This window comes from Microcebus murinus, chromosome 9, assembly GCF_040939455.1.
Source record: "Microcebus murinus isolate Inina chromosome 9, M.murinus_Inina_mat1.0, whole genome shotgun sequence".
In the NCBI taxonomy this organism is placed as follows: domain Eukaryota; kingdom Metazoa; phylum Chordata; class Mammalia; order Primates; family Cheirogaleidae; genus Microcebus; species Microcebus murinus.
In genome coordinates, this window is record NC_134112.1 from 10,336,141 (window position 1) to 10,354,247 (window position 18,107).

The 18,107-nt window shown below is 49.3% G+C and overlaps 1 protein-coding gene across 1 annotated transcript in view; it reads left to right on the forward strand.

Moving 5' to 3' along the window:
- The window catches only part of NUDCD3 (NudC domain containing 3), a 99,790-nt gene extending 82,163 nt beyond the window's left edge, over positions 1-17,627 (forward strand). The window contains exons 5-6 of the mRNA XM_012763368.2: positions 9,263-9,451; positions 15,076-17,627. Coding sequence (XP_012618822.1) covers positions 9,263-9,451; positions 15,076-15,186 — 300 coding nt within the window. The 3' untranslated portion in view covers positions 15,187-17,627. The remainder of the gene's footprint in view (positions 1-9,262; positions 9,452-15,075) is intronic.
- The last annotated feature ends 480 nt before the right edge of the window (positions 17,628-18,107 follow it).

Consider the following 18,107-nt stretch of genomic DNA (forward strand, 5'->3'; position numbering starts at 1 on the left):
TGGGACCCCCACACCTCCTTCCCCATGCACGGGCCAAGCCTTCCTGAGGCACTCCCAGTCCTCAGAGCACTGGAAAGAGCCCTTTGGGACCAGCCAGGTGTGGGCTTGTGGTGCTAGACCACAAACCCACACCTGGGCTTCACTTGTGCCCTGGCAGCCTTTAGGTTTTGTAGTTAGGTGCTTAGCTTTGGCCAAGCACCTGCTACTCAAAGAGTTTATAGAAATAAAGCAGAACCAGCTGTAGACCAAAGGGTGCCTGTCATCGCCCATGAACATGGCTTCTGTATGTTCTCCACTAAATTTGGCAGGGGTAGGGTAGAAAATCCCTCTAGAATTGAGACATTTACATAAGTAGTAGTGGTCCCTTAACTGTGCATTTATTCTCAGTAGATGGCTTTGCATTTCTAGTGCAGCTTCACTTGTGAGAAATAAAGTCCCTGAATAAAGAGGAGTTTTGTAGAGCATTGGAGTCTTCTTCCCATGCCAGGATCTGCCTGACTCCACCCCCTTCCTGACCATGTAGCCTCTAGTACAGGAAATTCAGAATATATCATAGAAACATTACTATATATGGGAACTAAGGGGTTTGTTGTGTTCTCAATTTAATTATTTATTTACTTGTGACCCTTTGGGGCCGTATTTTTTCTCTGATCACATATCTGTAATAATAATTATAAATCCATAAGCAGATTGCTTTGATTCACAAAGATCCTATCTGTCTTCCATTTGCCACATCTGCTATAACCTGGTGCGCTGTGTCCCTTGAACCCGTAGACGCAGAGGAGCTGCATATGAATCAAGAGGCCTGGTGTTAGGTGACATCCCCCTGCCAACCAGCTGCCTCACTTTGGTCATCACTTTAGCCCTGCTGGACTTCCATTTCTCATCCTTCAGACAAGGCAGAGCACCCTAGTCTGGTTGATCTCCAGATGTTTGTTGGTTTCTTACCATTAAGTGCCCAACCCTGTTGCAGGTGCTGGGAGTGGTTAAGGAAAGTAAGTTGAGGGCTCTGGTCTAAAGGGCCCCAGAAGATATCCTGTGAATGTAGCCTTATTTGGAAAAAGGGTCTTTGCAGATGTGATTAAGGATCTCAAGATGAAAGCATCCTGGATTATCTAGGTGGGCCTAAGTCTAGTGACAACCACCTTATAATAAACAGAAGAGGTCACAGATAGACACAGAAGAGAGAAGGCCGTGTGAAGATGGGGTAGAGAGGGAATGATGCAGCCACAAGCCCAGGAACACCTGGAACCACCAGAAGCTAGAAATGGCAGGAAGGATCCTCCCCTAGTGTCTTCACAGGAGCATGTCCCTGCTGACACCTTGATTTCCAAGTTCTGGTGTGCAGAACTGGAAGAGGATGCATCTATCTTGCTTTAAGTCCCCGGTCTATGGTTAGGCAGCCCCAGAACACTAGTGCAGGCAGGGCTCCCATCACATTACAGCTGTGCAGCCCGGCATCATGAGACAAGAGGGATGGAGAGAGATGGCATCCGGATCTCTGCTGCCACTCCCCGCCCCCATGTCTGTCCCCAGACTCCTGGTTAGAGTTTCTGACCTTCTGACCTCACAGTAGGCCAGTGCAGACATGCCCCTCACTTCCCAGCTGCCTTCCATGCAGCCTCCTCCCTGTGTTGTGGATCCCACATCAGCCAGTCAGGGCAGGCAGGGGTGGCAGCTAAAACTGTATGACAGATCTTGCCTCCCTCCCTTCCTCCCACGCTTCAGAATGTTAAATGAGATTTCTTGACTAAGGCAAGCTCCTTTCTTGGTTACCAAGATGTAAAATCAGCCGTGGCAACGGCACCAGCTCCTTTTCCCCATGGCTTGTTCAGTCTCAGAACCCAGGCAGTTGATTTGTGCATCGTCCTCGTTTCTTCCTGCTGCTGGGGGAGCTGCCAGGCTGCCCTCTGCACTGTTGTGGCCAGCTACAGGCAGGCAGGGCCACCCTCTGCTGCAGGGGCTCTTAGACATGGCTGTGTTTGAGATGGTTATCATAGCTGTGTGTGAGTTGAATGCCATTCCACATACACCTCTTCACGTGCTGACATAATGCAGACAGAAGTCATTGAAAATCAGTGAAATAGTCCACAGTATTCTCTGAGAAGTTGGACTTTGAAGCTCAGGCTTTAAAACTCACTGTAGTATATTTGTTTATGATTTTTGAACCCTGTGAGTGTTTTTGTACAAGCTGCATTCACCCCTCCCCCTTAATTTAGGTTATTATTTCTCAAAAGTGGAATTCCAGGGCAATTACAGTCCATGAGCTGTTTGCCGTGTGGTTCTCCTTAGAGGATGAATTGTTTCTGGGGTGTTGCCAATGACGTGTATAACTGTTCCCACATGTTCCCACCAACAGTGGAGTTTTAATTTTCATTTATCTCTGCTAGTTTTTCTAGATACCACCAATTGTTCCTCTTGGAACAATTGTGAGGATGAGTGGATTATTGTCTACTTTTCCTTATTGGTGAGCTGCCATCCAGAGTCTTGGCAACCTTTCCTGGCCCCACAAGGCTGTCCTTATGGATTACTTAACATACTTCTTCATAAATTCAGAGTGGAAACTACAGATTAAATTACTTTGGCATTTTGGCAAGAACCCAAAGCCTGGAAATTAGTATGTAAAATGAAACATGAGCCGTCACACGCCTTCAGTGCAAATGCCATCACTGTGGAGAGCCCTCGGTGTTTTTCAGGGGGAGCCAGAATGCTTCATATCTATTCTAGTAGGGAAGAGCGGAAGCTTGGGGATTCAACAGAAGGCGGTAGCCTGAGGCAGCCTGTTCCAGCGAGAGTGGATGCAGTTTGCTGAGCAGAGCTGAAGCTGTTTCTTTGTGGATGGGGCAGGCTCCTCCTCTCTGTGTGGTGGGAGGAGAAGGAACACAGCTCAGCATGGCTTTGTCGTCCCCTCTCCCTGGAGCACATGGGCCTTCCAGCCACACCCAGACCGTGGCATGTCCTGTCAGGCTTATACAACGTCTTAATTTTATTTCTAATTTTTAAATTCAAAGAAATAGTTGACAACATGAAAAACCAGGAAATGGCCCATAATAGTGCCGACTTGTGGCATGTCCTGGGAAGGGTCCGCCCCAGTATGGCCCACATTCCCCTAGCAGCAGGTGCTTAGCAGGTGCTCTGGACCTCCGCCACATTCTGTTGTCTCACCCTGTTACTGCCTTCATTCCGAGGTGCCTTCCCGGAAGGAACATCCCACAACGTTCCCGTAGGCCTCATTGGCCCAAGCTTGATCACACGGGCAGCTGTGAGGAGTAAAGTCGTCCTCACTGGGCACATTGCTTCCCTGAATAGAAATGAGGTTCCGTTACTAAGGAAGGAAAGGGATATAAATGCTGGTGAGTCATCAGCACAGATCGGGGGATGCTGAGGTAAGTTTATTCACGTTGAGGTTGAAGTTTCTGTGAGGACATACTGGGAACACTGTTCAGCCTGCAGTCTGGGGTTCCTCAGAGAAGTGGATTATAGGACTGGGGCTGGGTAAGATACAAGAGGAACCTGAAGCATCTTATGCTGCAAAGTGAGAACATGCCAAGGAAGTGATGGGGTGCCATAAGGTCATAGTGACCTCCCACAACCTTGTCTGAGACCATCTGAAATAATTAAGCATAATTAAGGATGGTAATGCGTTATAAGCCACCGAGAGTCAGGAATCCAGGAGTCAGTACTGACAGCAAATAGATAAATAACTTTATTGCAGAGAAGACACTTGCTTTAGTAAGGCATCTAAGCTACTTGGTCTGTGTGGAAGGACTGGAGCCAGAAAGTCAGAATTTTCTAGCCCTTGTGGGGGAAATAGGACCAGGCAAGTGCTGTGCCAGGGGGTTCCATGGAGGACAGTGTTTGAGAACCAGTAAATATAGTGGAGCGGTCAGACTTCATCTTAGCCAAGTGGCATGAGTGAACAGCCACCCACCAGGGGTGTGGATGTCGTATACCTGCAAGTGGGACATATGTAAGTCCTGCTGGGCCTGCACACTTAAGTTTGTCAGGAGGAGACACTGAGGAAAGAGAAATGCTGTAGAAGTATCCCAAATTAGAGGGGACAGGACCTCCAAGATCCAGTAAGGACCCTAGACTGAACCGTGCTCCATAAAACATAAAGGGACTTCCTTATCCTTAGGAAGTAACTTGGGGCAAAGGGCCATGATGGATACAACCTTCTCTTAAATGGTTCAGAGAAGATACTATGTTATTATGTATTATACATAAATTACAAATGCACAGCAAGCTAGTTGTATGTTAAATTCCTGTATGGGTATCTTTATACTTATCTTATTCTAGCAACTTTAAGCTTGAAATTATTTCCAAACAAAATGTTAAAAAAATGAGATGGCCAATAAGCACATGAGAAGCTCAACATCACGAGTCATTAAGGGGAGTGAGAGTCAAAACCACAGTAAGACAGGTGGGGTGGCTCACACCTGTAATCCTGGGAGGTTGAGGCGGGAGGATTGGTTTGAGGCCAGGAGTTCAAGACCAGTCTGAGTAACATATCAAGACCCTGTCTCTACAAAAAATTAAAAAATTAGCCCAGCCTTGTGGTACACCCAGGAGACTGAGTCAGGAGGATTGTTTGAGCCAAAGAGTATGAGGCTACAGTGAACTATGATGACGCCACTGCCCTCCAGCCCAAACAACAGAGTGAGAGCCTGTCTCAAAAAACAAACAAAAAAAACTTACAATGAGATGCCCTTTGACACCTATTAGAATGGCTGCTAAAAAGACAGCACCAAACACTGGATAAGATGGGGTGTGGTCTTCCCATATCATGGAGCATGGTGTTTCCAAGTGTCAGAGCCACCATGTTCAGAGGAGGAAGCAGATACAAACATGGCTGCATGCTTTGTGATTCCATGTGTGAGACATTCTGAGCACAGACACAGGCTAGATGGCAAAACAAGCATCATGGGCAAAGGGAAGTGGGGCTTTTGAGGTATAGGTTGATTGTAGCTCGTATAGATGTAATCTCAAAAGGGTGATTTACTATGTGCAAACTATTTCTCCACAAACCTGACTTTTAAAAAAGTAACAAAATGTTAAAATAAAAAACAAAACCAAATGTTAAACCATTGGACTACTTTATCACAGGTGTTATTTTTAGATAGGGACCCTTAAACTCCATCCCAGGAACATTTTACCTGTGTCCTCTTGGCACTGCATCCTGTACCAGGTGTCAGAAAATGGCCCTGCAGGATTAGTAAAATTTTGCAAATGAGACCTTGGTCTTCCAGAGCTTTCATAAGAACCTCTATAGAAGATACCTTGGGTTTTGTCTGCTCCCTCAGGGCTAAAGGCAGGCCACTAGGTTATAGAGCAATGCCAGAAGACAGAGGAGGCAGGCCTATTTGTATACAGTCAGGATAAAAGACCAGTGGTGCCAGCCACACCCATGAGGATGGCTGTAATCAAAAAACAGAAGATAACAAGTGTCATTGACTGAGGATATGCAGAATGGGAACTCTGTGCATTGCTGGTAGGAATATAAGTGGTGCAGCTGCTGTGGAAAACAGTATAGTGGGTCTCCAAAAAGTTAATCATAGAAAGACAATATGACCCAGGAATTCCACTCCTAGGTAAATTCTCAGAAGAATTAAAAGCAGGGACTTGAACAGATATTTGTGCATGAATGTTCATAACACCATTATTCCCAGTAGCCAAAAAGAGGAGACACCATAAATGTCCATCAATGGATAAACACATAATATTTCATATAATAGAATATATTATTCAGCCTTAAAAATGTATGAAGTTCTTTTTATCTTCTTTTTCTTTGTTTCTTTTTTTCTTTAAGAGATAGAGTCTCGTTCTGTTTCCTGGGTTAGAGTGCATTTGGTTATAGCTCACAGCAACCTTGGACTCCTGGGTTCAAGCGATCCTCCTGCCTCAGCCTCCTGCGTGGGTCTACTGGCACACGCCACCATGCCCAGCTAATTTTTTTTATTTTTTGTAGTGACGAGGTCTTGTTATTTTACTGGGGCTGAAAAAGGAATGAAGTTCTGATTCATGCTGCAACATGGATGAACATTGAAGACATTATGCTAAGTTGAAATAAGCCAGACACAAAAAGACAGATACTGTGTGATTCCATTTGTGTAAAATGTCCAGAACAGGCAAATCTATAGAGACACAATCATTAATAATTGCCAGGGACTGGTTGGAGGGGGACCATTAGGAGTAGGGCAAAGTGGGGATCAACTGCTAATAGCTATAGGGCTTCTTTTTGGGGTGATGAAATGGCTTTGGAACTAGATAGAGGTGATAGTTGCACATCATTGTGAATGTACTAAATGCCATTGAATTGTCCACTTTTGAATGGTAAATTTCATGTTATATAAATTTTGTCTCAATTTAAAAAATGTTTTTTCAAGTAAAGTGTGCTCACATCTCCTTTAGGACACGTGATGTATGTGAGCAAGGATAGCCATCTTGGCGAGTACAGTAGCCAGTGACCATGTGTGGTGGCTGAGTGAGCACTTGACATGTAGTTCACATGAATGAGGAACTGAATTTTTAATTTTAATTTTAAAACTACTTGATTTAGATATTGGAAAACTTTTAAGTATTTTGGAGCATTTTAATCTATTCTTTCAACTCTAAATTTTATGAAATCTAACTACAGATCAAATATATCTGATGAAAAAGTAATACAGGACTCATCTTGATATATTTTTTTTTTTGAGATGGGGTCTAACACTGTTGCCTGGACACTGCAACCTCAAATTCCTGGGCTCAAGTGATCCTCCTGCCTCAGCCTCCCAAGTAGCTGGGACTATAGGCATGCGCTTCCACACCCAGCTAATTTTTTCTATTTTTAGTAGAGACGGGGTTTCACTCTTGCTCAGGCTGGTCTTGAACTCCTTATCTGAAGCAGTCCCTTCTTATGGGCCTCCCAGAGTGCTAGGATTATAGGCCCGAGCCACCTTGCCCAGCCTCTTCTTGATTTTTGTTGGGTTTGTGAAGTACACATGTAGACACAGGATTCAGAGGTGAACCCCCTCCCTCCTTCAGGCCATAGGTTCATTATCCTCAGATCTGTCTCCCACTGTGCCCACAGAGCCCTGAAGTCTGGGTGTGAGTCTGGACCTGGACCATGAAACCCCATGGAGTGTATAAAAAGGCGGAAGAGCAATGGCAGAGTCCCCTGGATAGTATGCGGGTCGGTCCCCTGGCCTCGCAGTGCTGTTGGTGGGGCTGTCAGCTTGAGTGTGGCTCTGTCCTGCTGTTTCATGCTGGGCTATCTAGGAAAGGCCCTAACTTCCGAGGCTTTCAGGACTTGATATGTGGATTTTAATAATGTTAATTACTAGTGAAGATAAAAGTAAAAAACTTAAAGGATCTCTTCTTTCCAGAGATCTACAGTTCCTCAGAGTCTTTCGTGGAATAGGGAAGACAATGTATCTTCCACTTGGAAGGTTTTTCATTGCATCCGCTCTGTAAGACAGGGTGAAGTTCTAAACATTAGGATCTCTGAGGGTGAGTCAGGTTCCCCCCTGACTGTAAAGTCAGTGACAAGCTAGCTGAGCAGAGTATCTGGAAATGGAAACTTTATTCTAAATTGAAATTGGGCATTGGCAGAGCAGCAGCATTTACTGAGCAGAGCTGGCGGGGCAGGGAGGACTTCTTGCTCTCAACTGCCCGTTTGCGCAGGGAACGTCAGACAAGAAGATTTCTGAGATGCCTGTGTCAGATCATGATTGTAGCTTTTTGTCCTTTCCCAATAGTGGAAAATCTCCACTTCTTGCCCTCCCACTCCTTGTCAGTGCCCACCTTCCTCATTAGTAGAGAGCATTCTTGGGACTAACTCCTGGCTCTGCAGGGTCAGGCACTGAGTATGTTCTGTGGTGTTGGTGGGTTTGGGCAGCAGGGCTTGGGGGTAGAGAGGCAGGAGATGCTGTGTTAGGACACTGCTTTCAAGCCTGTGAATGCCAGAGTCTTCAGTCCTCTTCCTGGGGCACAGGGCATCCTGCTGACTCACTGTGGCCTCCCAGCTGTCAACATTACCCTGAGTGTAGCTTGTCAGGGTTCAGCCACCTGGTTAGTATGACTCCTCCTGGTGGCTGCACTTCCATGGGCAAGAGCAGTTCTTACTTGCTGGCTCTTTGCTGCCTCTTCCCTTTTTCTGTGAATAACTTAGTGTTTTCATCCCATCAGGGAATGGACAGTTCTAGGAGAAAGTGAGCAAACCCAAGAATTTCCCTATGAGCTCAGCACTGACCACGCAGCATGCAGCTAGTGTCCTTGCTGTCTGTGTGACCCCATGACCCCTGATCATAGGGGATGGTGTGGCCTGGGCATTTCTCTGTGTCTCTGTGACAAGCCAAATAGCCAGGGGCACTTGGGCAACAACTTCATACAACACCTCTCATCTTTGCTCCCATATGGCCATTCTACTTGGCTTTGGGTTTTTGTGGTAATGACATGAATTTCCCAGACCCCAGTACAGGGCTATATCGTGAGTGGGTGAATGCTGGTTCCTTTGACTAGGGGTGAATCTGTGGCCATCCCTGCAGTGGTGCCCAGGCAGGCTCAGACCAGGTTTAGTGGCTGTTTATGGTGGCTCTTCCTTTACAAACCATTGGAGGTTCAAGGACTGGGGCTGGAGAGGACATATCCATGCAGCAAGCCTGGCCCAGGGAGGAAGTGGGGTGGGGCTCTTTTCGAGGGGGTGAAGGGTCCCTAGGAGATTCTGTGGTGCATCAGGCTGAGCCCTTGCAGATCCTAGCTTCTTCCCAAGAGGGTAGGTCATGGAAACAAGAAAGATCACTGAAGAGGGAGGTGGTTGATAAGAACTAAGCGAGGCCTACTGTGGTGGGTGTCGGGTGGCAGGCTGGAATGGCCTGGGGCAGGTCCTGGCACAGGGGTGTATCAGGGATCTTGGAAAACATCTTCTCTCAGTGAGAGTAGGTGAGGTGAGTGCTCGGGGTGGGCATTGTCCTGTCTCTGAGGATCGAGGGCCTGGTAAAGAAAGACAAAGGCACTTACCAGAATGCCAGTCCCCTCAAACGCCCCACCTCTACCCTAGCTCTTCACCAGGATGTGTTAGCACAGGCAGCAGATACATCCTCAGGCTCAGAGGATGCTGCCTTGGATCCTGGCACACCTTCCTGTCTGCCACCACCCTTTGTACAGTTGGTCCTGGGGTCAGGCTGGGCGCCTGTTTCTCAGCAGGCTATGCTCTTTCCCCAGCCCTGGCTCTGCTGTGTCTCCTGACCCTGATGCAGGTCTCTGCCCTGCTTGTCCCTAGGTGAACCTGAGCAAGGTGGGCGAGTATTGGTGGAATGCTATCCTGGAGGGAGAAGAACCCATCGACATTGACAAGATCAACAAGGAGCGCTCCATGGCCACTGTGGATGAGGAGGAGCAGGCGGTGCTGGACAGGCTCACCTTCGACTATCACCAGAAGCTGCAGGGCAAGCCACAGAGCCATGAGCTGGTACGAGCATGGCAGTCCTCATGGAGAACTTGCCCTTTGGCCCTTGTGCTGGTGACAAGGCCAAGCAGCAACAGAAGGGTTGGCAATGCTGGTGGGGAAGAAGAGGGTGTGCAGATGGGCTGCCTTGCTGTGTCCTGGCTCAGCAAGGGATCTGTCTTACCTGCTCTTGTCCCCTGATCACTGCCTGAGGACAGGGCACTCTGATCTTCCAGCCATATTCTCACACACATGCCAAGAGCCCAGGTAGCAGGGCCTTGAAGGTGTCTTGAGAAGTGCACTGCTCTCACGTGCCTAATAACCTCGAATGTACAGATGGCTCTCGCCTTTGTGCCTCAGCCACATGTGTGTCCTCCTCTCTTCCCCTGGACCCTTGGTGGAGGAAGGGAAGGCACCAGGCTGCAGGGCCAGTTTCCAGATGTCAGGCCTGTGTGTGAGGACTTTGTGAGGTCAGTGGTAGGTTGGGGAGTAGGAGGAAGAAGGTTCATGTCTGACCAGCATAGCGCCCAGTGTGGAGTATGCCTCAACAAACAGAATGATTAATTAGATGTATACGTTTGTTCTTCCTATTTTAACAATCCCAAGAGTAGCTATTTAGGGAAGAAAAGGTGGCTTTCCTCAGATTATTCTTAACTCCCCATGTCCCATATACACAGCCTGGGAGTTTGGGCCACAGCATGGCAGGGCATGTGTGGACCAAGTGCAGCCTCCGGTCGGTAGGGATGGGTCAGCTGCTGGGCGTGGGGCAGTCTCCTTGTTTTTGTTCCATAAACACAGACACCCCCCCCACCTCCCAAAGCCACTCAGATTCGCATGTTTTCCTGTTGGTCTTTTGGAGGAGCCTTCTTTTGTGGTTTACTTGAATTATTCCAGTCTTGCCTTCTGGTGTGGCACGTTCCCCCTCGGTGGTTCTGCAAGCTCTGCCACTGTGTGTGTCCTCTCTAACCTGTCTTCTCAGACAAGCCCATCCTGCTCCTGTGAAGTCCAGGAGCCTGTGGAGAGGAATGCCAGCCCTGCCACATGTAGTGAGCACTTAGTACATACAGCCAGGCTGGGAACCCACAAAGCCCTGAAAAGATTGTCTGCTTTTTACAATAGAGATGTTGAGTTATTGAGGTCACAGGAATGTGTTCAGGGTCCCACAGCAGCTCAAGCAGCAGGAGTGGGATTTGATCTCTCATCTGATTTCAGATCTTTCTGTTCTATCCCTACCCGCCCTGGCTTGAGTTTCCATAGGAGAGAATGTTCCTCTCAGCTTGGCCCCCTTTTCCACCCTAGGGCACAGCAAGGTTAAAGGACACCCCTGCTTGGCCCATGTCCCTGCACAGGTTGTGGTGGCCTCAGGCAGTACTGCAGCGCTTGCTCAAATCATCTCAGTTTCTTAGATAGCCATACCTACCTGGTCACATTTCAATCTAGTTATGCTGTGTTTGCCTGTAGTCACTAGGTGAAAGTCCAGTCTTTGGACCCTTGCCCTATGGGTGGGGCTTCTTGTGGCAGCAGTTGGAGGCAGGGACATGAGGGGTCTGCCACCCTGTTCCCAGGTTCAGTGCTCCATCCACAGAAGGGCTGAAATGTATTCACAAGTTGATCTTCAGGGTAGAGTCTGTTTTGGCTAGAGAACATGAACATAGACAGACACCCACTGCCTTGAAAGTTAGAAGGAAGTCTTACTAAGCACCCCTTTCTGCCACAGGATGGAGGGACTAAGGGTAGGTAGTTCCTCAAATCTTCCCCAGACACCAACACTGAGTCTTAGTTATAGATAAGTGATAAAAATTATTTGTTGTGGTCTGAACTATATTTGTGCATTTGTCAGAGCCTCAGTAAGATCTTCTGTAGACATTAGCTGTGGGACAAGGCAGAAGCTAGAATACTCTACAGCTGTTTTCATCTCTGAGTCCTCAAATTTCTTGTGATTTTTGTCTCTTTCAGAACATAAAAGTCAAAAGCAAAGCCAGCAATAATACCTGCTTATCATGGGAATTGCCATTAGTGCCAGGACATGCACAGGGTGTTGGGGCTCCAGCTGACCCTGCCCTCTTTTTTCTTTTCTCCTTCCTCCTCCTTTTCTTCCTGTTTCCTTTTACTCTCCTTTGTATCCTTTCTTCTTCTTGATCTTCCTCTCACTCTCCCCAACCCCTGATTTTGCATTCTGTGCTGATGCCCTGACATTGCCTACTCTTGCCCTTCTCCAGGGCTTGTCAGTGAGGAGGACAGATACAGATCTGCCTTCATGGCACTAAGATTCCAGCCATTTTAATCTTACCCTTTCCAAAAAATATTTCAGTTTTGCTTCGTAATCTCATCAATAATCCTCCTCAGGAAGCAGCTGCTCTTGTCTCTCCATTCCCAAAGGCCAAAGGGCTTCTCATTCTGGTGGTTGTCACACAGCCTGCTGCCCAGGACCAGGCACAGCGTGGTCTGTTCATTCCAGGCATTGCAGGTTTTGGGCCTCAGACTCACACCAAGATCTTCACTGCTAGCCTGGGACAGATCAGCCTCAAGAGGTGGGAGATGGTGGTGCCACACACCATACGTGTGCACATGTGTGCAAGCAGGATGCAGCTGGTGTCTTCTCTGCTCCCTGTCACCCTGTTCTGACAGCACTACAGTGGGTCGTCCTGTTGGTGTCCTCTGGGCAAACTGCCTTCCTGGCCCCCAGGGTACTACAGCACCCAATGTAGAACAGAAGGTCCCTGTGACAGTCCCTGGGGGGCTTGCCTGTACCCAGTGTACAGCTGCTTGTGACCCAGCACTAGGGAACCCAGGGACTGGGCAATGACCCAGTTAGGAAGGATCCAAAGAAGAATCTTAAAGACACTATGGTCTAATGGAAAGAGCTGTGTATTTTGAATCCAGATCTGTTCTGCTGTGGACTTGCCATGGGCCAGGCAGCATGCTGACTCTTAAGGGGATGTGTGTCCCTGCCCAGAGCATAGCACCCAGAGCACGCAAGACCTTCAGTGATATGCAGGAGCCCAGGGCTGGTTGCACGAAGGTGAGGTGACCCCCTTACCAGGGCTGACCAGCTCTTCAACAGCCAGGGAGCCACCAGGTCCCTGGCCCATAGCTATAGGTAGTAAGAAACCGACCTCTCAGGCGTGTGGTAGCTCAGGGATGATTGCGTGTCTAACATCTGCCTGGTGCTGATGCTAAAGTCTCAGCTCCTCTCTGGGTTTGACAGGGCCTGGGGAAGGATCTTCAAAACAAGGGAGCCCTAACTAAATCAGAGGGTCTGTGTAAAATGTCCTTAGTGACTGTAACCGCCTTTTTTCTAATTGAATACAGAAACAGACCTAGAAAGGTAGGTCTGTGCCCTGACGTGGCCTCATGTAGCAGTTTAGCCACATTTGCTCAGTTGTCATCAGGGACACCTCACAGGCAGGGACCCTCATGAGAGTTCTGTGGTCAGGGTCGCTTCGCTGGGATCACCAGGCCTCAGTAGTGAGAGAGGATGGGAAAGGGCCAGGTCCTCGTGTCAGCTTCCATCTGCCGTGCACATTGGCATAGTCACAGTTACCAGTGTGCGCTGGCATTGATGCCCATTTATGGTGTGAACTCTGAGTTTTCTAAATTTGCCACAATTTCAAATTATGCTTCTAACACCACAGACGCCATGTAGTTGAAGCATTTTTATTTTGAAATAACAACATTTTTCTCTTATTGTTTTAAATTCTTTTATGTCACTATGAGGTAACTTCTTTATATAGTCAACAAATCTGATACCCTTCATCTTTTCCCTAATTTAATTTCTTTTGTACAGGATCCTCACATCTGGGAAAGGAGTTTGGGGTGTACAGGTGCCATGGCTCAGTCTACACTCCAATGGGACTATGTCTAGGATCTCTCCAGCCTGGTGGGGCTGACCCTAACTGTCAATAGCTGTGACATTACACAGGCAGATACCAGCATTAGCGTGGTCTCTGGTCATAGAGTGAATCTGGAGGCACATAAGAATGCCTGCTCTCCACCTTTGCCCCAGGAAAGGTCTGAGCACTGACCCTGATGCCCTGGACTCACTTCATTACAGGATCAAGTCTCCTAATTTGCATTTTGCACTGTCAGCTTCCTACACCGAGTCTCCACCCAGCCACCTAGGTCCCAGGGTGTGGTGGCTGCAGGGCTCCACAGCTTTCACTTGCCCTCCAGCTGGCTTGGGCTCCATTGAGGGGTTCAGAGGCCTTGTGTGGCTACCTGCTTAGGTCATCTGGTTGATCCAATCTTGTATTTGGTTGAGACTGTCCAGCCCCACACCTCCAGCGGGCAGAGGGGTAGGCCAGGCCTTCAGGGCTGCACACACGGGGCTTCCCGCAGCCTTCCCTGCTCCCCAGCCACCTGATGTGCGCCACTTGCTCAGGTCCCACTGCAGCGCAGCCCCTTGCTCTTGAAATGGTCTTTCCAAAGTCTCTGATGTGAGTTGCCTGTAGGAAGTTGAAAGTAATATTGGTTAACCCCTAATGTGTATTAAGTGTCTTTGCTATGCTTGTTGCTGACTTACTTAGCTTTAAAAATAGGAAAAAGAAAGCCCTCTTGTCAGGAAGGTTGTATTTTATTTAAGGAGAGGCCATGGTGCTGAGAGTCCAGGAGCCTCATCAGACGCCAGGAGTCGCCCACACTGCTCGAGTCTGTTAATCTTGTAACAAAAGAAGAGATGTCTATCTTCTGGGCCCATTCTGCAGGGCTTTCTGTAACAGGGACCGTGGATCACATCAGTAGGGTTACCTCTAGCCCTGTATGGTTTCTTTTGTCTCTTGTGGTCAGAAGAAAGGTGAGGTCATCCCCAGCCCTGAGCACACTTGTGGGCTGGGTGACGAGGGTGGACGCAGAGATGCTGTGAGGAAGGAGGGCCCACCAGCTCGGGTGCGGGTTCTCCCTCACGGGTACAGTCTTCCTGATATCCCCTGGTTGTATGTCACCCAGCTTGGGCCTGCTGCTGACTCTTGGTGGCTAGATAGTTCCAGAAAGGCCACATGCTGGGAAGAGCTTAGTCAACCAACTCTGACTCCAAGGAAACAGTGGGGCATTCCTGACTGGCAGGTCCACCACTGGACATTCTGCGGCCTCTTCCTCCGCGTCACACCCTGGGTCAGCCGTGGATCGTCTGATGACGTAGTTCTCAGTGCTGAGAACTTCCTCCCTGGGGAAGGAAGAAGCACCCTCTCTGCACACCCTAGTCATGTCTCTGGTGGGGCTGGGCCAATTTCTCTGTACATCTTAGTCCCCATTGGGCCAGGCGTACTTTCTCTACAACCCCCGTGGGCGTGGGACACCCCCCTGCACACTTCAGCTAGTGTCTGTGGGACTGTAGGGCCTATAGCCTGTTTGGAATTTGGACAGAGGTCCTGGTGGAAAAGGGACAGAAGTTGAACCATAGAGAGTGGCCAGTGCTTTGCTGGGGACAGAAGATGGAGGTTAGAAATTCAGTCTGTGGAGAGTGCAGTCTGCAGTGCGTCCCCTGGTCGCAGGCTGCCCGGGGCAGTATGGTCCCCTGGCCAGCTGGTCTTGCCAGGCACATCCGAGACCCTGAGGGAGCAGGAAGGCTGTGCCTGCAGTTGGAGTCTGCTCTGGGAGAAGGTATGCAGTGCTTTGCGATCCCTTTTAATCTCTCTATTTTCTGTTTGTAGAAAGTCCATGAGATGCTGAAGAAGGGGTGGGATGCTGAAGGCTCTCCCTTCCGAGGCCAGCGATTCGACCCGGCCATGTTCAACATCTCCCCCGGGGCTGTGCAGTTTTAATGACCAGAAGGAAAGGAAAACCCTTGTCATCAGGGGGCAGAGGCCTTGTCCTCAGCTGCCCTTCTCAGCTCCCTGCATTCCAGGGACTCGCTCGTCTTGTTCACCCCTAGCCATCCTCTCTATGAAGGATGAACCAGGCCTTCCACCTTGACCTTGCATCTCCAGACTGTTCCAGAGAAGGTGTGGGGCCAGCTGCTGGATGTTGGCCACTGTGGCCGACACTGAGTGAAGGTGTTTGAAATGCAGAAGGGGACATCCCAGGAAACTGGGAATCACATGCTTTTGTCTCCACAGCAACCAGCCACTGCAGGCAGCATTTGTTTCCTTCCTTGCTCTTTGCTTGCTGTTGTTTCGATGCTGTTATTCTGCTTGCTTTGCTTTTGGTTGGGGCTGTGGAGATGTTGTTGGGCTCTCAGGTGAAGCTGAAGTTGTTGAAGTGTGTGGAGCTTGGAGCTTGCATGATGCAAGCGTGGCATGCTGTGCAGCTGTTTCTGGGGCTGCTTTGGGAAACTCCTTGCCCCTTGACCTCTGTTGGGTATGTGCATATGCTGTCATGCTCATCCCTTTGTAAATGTGCTCTGCCTGCCTCAGCCTCATGGGCAGAGCAGTGGAAACTGGAGTCCTGTTTGCATGTTTTAGATGTTGGGGGGTTCTGGCCTCAGGCCTAGGTGCAGTGGGGCTTCTGTCTGTTGTCTGACTGTGGCTGCCTTACTTTGGTTCTTGCTGAAGTGAACTAAGCCCAGCCATCACTGCATGGTATGTTCTGCTTGGCTCCCTGTGAGACCTCCACTTTGGGTACACTGTGTTAAAATGTGGGCAGGAGTGGAGATCCAGCACCCTCAGGAGGAGACCACAGCATGTCCAGCAGCCCATCAGCAGAGCACATCAGCCAAAGGTCCTGGCAGCCTTGACCTCGAGGGGCCTCTGGAAGGAGGAATTTCTGCACTGGGCCTGAAGGTACATTGCCTCACCACGACTGAGCCAGAGAAAGTGAAGACGACCATGTCCCCATCCTCTGTGCCAGGTGCCGAACTGCACTTCCTGGAGCTCATGGCCCCATCCTACCAGTTCTCCAGGGACTGGCCACCACCTCAGGACCCCTGAGCTTATGCCCTGAGCCATGGCTACTGACTGACTCTAGCCAAGGTGCGAAGACCCAATCGTGGGCTGTGGGGCAGGGCCTTGGCCTGTGCCCCAAGTACTCACAGTGGCACTCTGTGTGCCCATTACCAGGAATGTGGTGCTGCCACTACCCGGTGCCATCCACTTGGCCATCAGCTCAGTGCATGGATAAGTCATCCTGCAGGTCTCCGCACCCTGGTGCCATTGCAGCCAGCGAGAATGAAGGCCTGCAGATGCTGAGGAAGCCTGCTGTCATGGGGAAAGGACCCTGTCCCCTGCAGGCTCTCTCGGAGAATACTTGGGGGAAAGGGGCTATCTAGGAGAGTAAGTTGGTGATTGGTTCTTCCAGAGGCTACCACCTTTGACTGTGGAAGGGAGCTGGTGTATTGTCATTTGCGGGTAGATTTCTGGTTTACAGTGGTGGCTGATAGTCCTCGTAAGGAAGCATCCCTGGGAAGTTTTCTGTGGGTCTGACTGTGAAGCTAGAGCAGAGGGCCCCAAATACCCACCTTGGAATCAGAGCCTTGTTGTCTGATACCTGTCACTGAGCTGGTGAGGCCCCTCTGAAGAGGTCTGTACCCTGGGTAGCAGAACTCTGTCGCCTATGAAGGGTCCTGAGAAAGCCTTTGTCATTTTTTCCTGGAGTTCCCATCAAAGGTCCTAGGATTTGCACACTACTGTCTCATGAGAGCTTCCCTGCCTAATGAAAGGGGGTCTCTCAGGGCCTGTGTGTATGTCTCCTGTCTTCCCTGTCCCCAAGTTAGGCCCCAGCCCATGGGCAGTCTTCCAGAAGGAGTAAGTGGGGTGAAAATACCCCGCACCTTGTTATTGGGAGACTTTGAGAGTTGTTCACTTCTGTGGTGAGTTGTCTTCTTTTTGCCTGATATTATTTTCTGTGTGCATTTCTCCCCACTCCCTGCCCTGCTTTAATAAATGATAAACCAGCGTCTAGGAAGAGCAGCGGAGGGGCAGTGTTGGATATTGGCCCTGTGGCAGGAGCAGCCACCCCGCATCTGGTCCTTGTGCCCTGTGCAGTGCTTGGTGTGGTTGTGGAGCCTGTCCCTGTGCACTGTTGGGTGATTCTGTGCCCTGAGGCAGTGCCCTGGACCTGCCCAGCCTCCAGAACTGGTGCACTCTGCCTTTTTTCTCTTTTTAGACATGACAACTGCAGTTTGGCCACTAAGTCCCACCAGCTGAGGTCCGAGGAAAGCAGGGTGACTCATGCCCCTTGTCCAGGGGCCCAGGAGAGTGGGGTATCCAGTCTGCAAAGCTGCTCCAGCTCTTCGGTGTTGGTTTGCAATAAATCTGTATTTAAGCAATTCTGGGTCTGTGTGTAACATTTGCTGCTGAGACAGTTCTGTCTATGTGTGGTCGTTACCTGTGAACTGTAGCCTTGAGGTCCCAGGCCCAAGTGCACAGCAAACACCAGAATGAGAAATTGTTAGAAGTTATTTCCCATCTGGTCTGAATGCCCTGGGCAAGACTTCACACAGCTTTCAGAAGTCCCATAAGATTTTGATCAGGAAAAAAAGAAGAATATAGCTATAGATCTTGCATGATTTTAAGCAGGTTCTGGGATTCTGCTTGTTACCTGAAAGCTCGGGGTGAGTGCAGAATTCTAATCAGTTCTACTGGGGGGCTGCCTTTACTCACCAGGCTCTTGGCCCTCAGTCTCCAGGTGTACACCTGCCATTGCCTCGGAACATGGCTTATGCAAGATCGTAACCCGGCTCTGACACAGAACCTGCCCAGGCTGCTACCTGCTCCTTCCCTCACTCACATCCTAGGCTGTCCCTCTC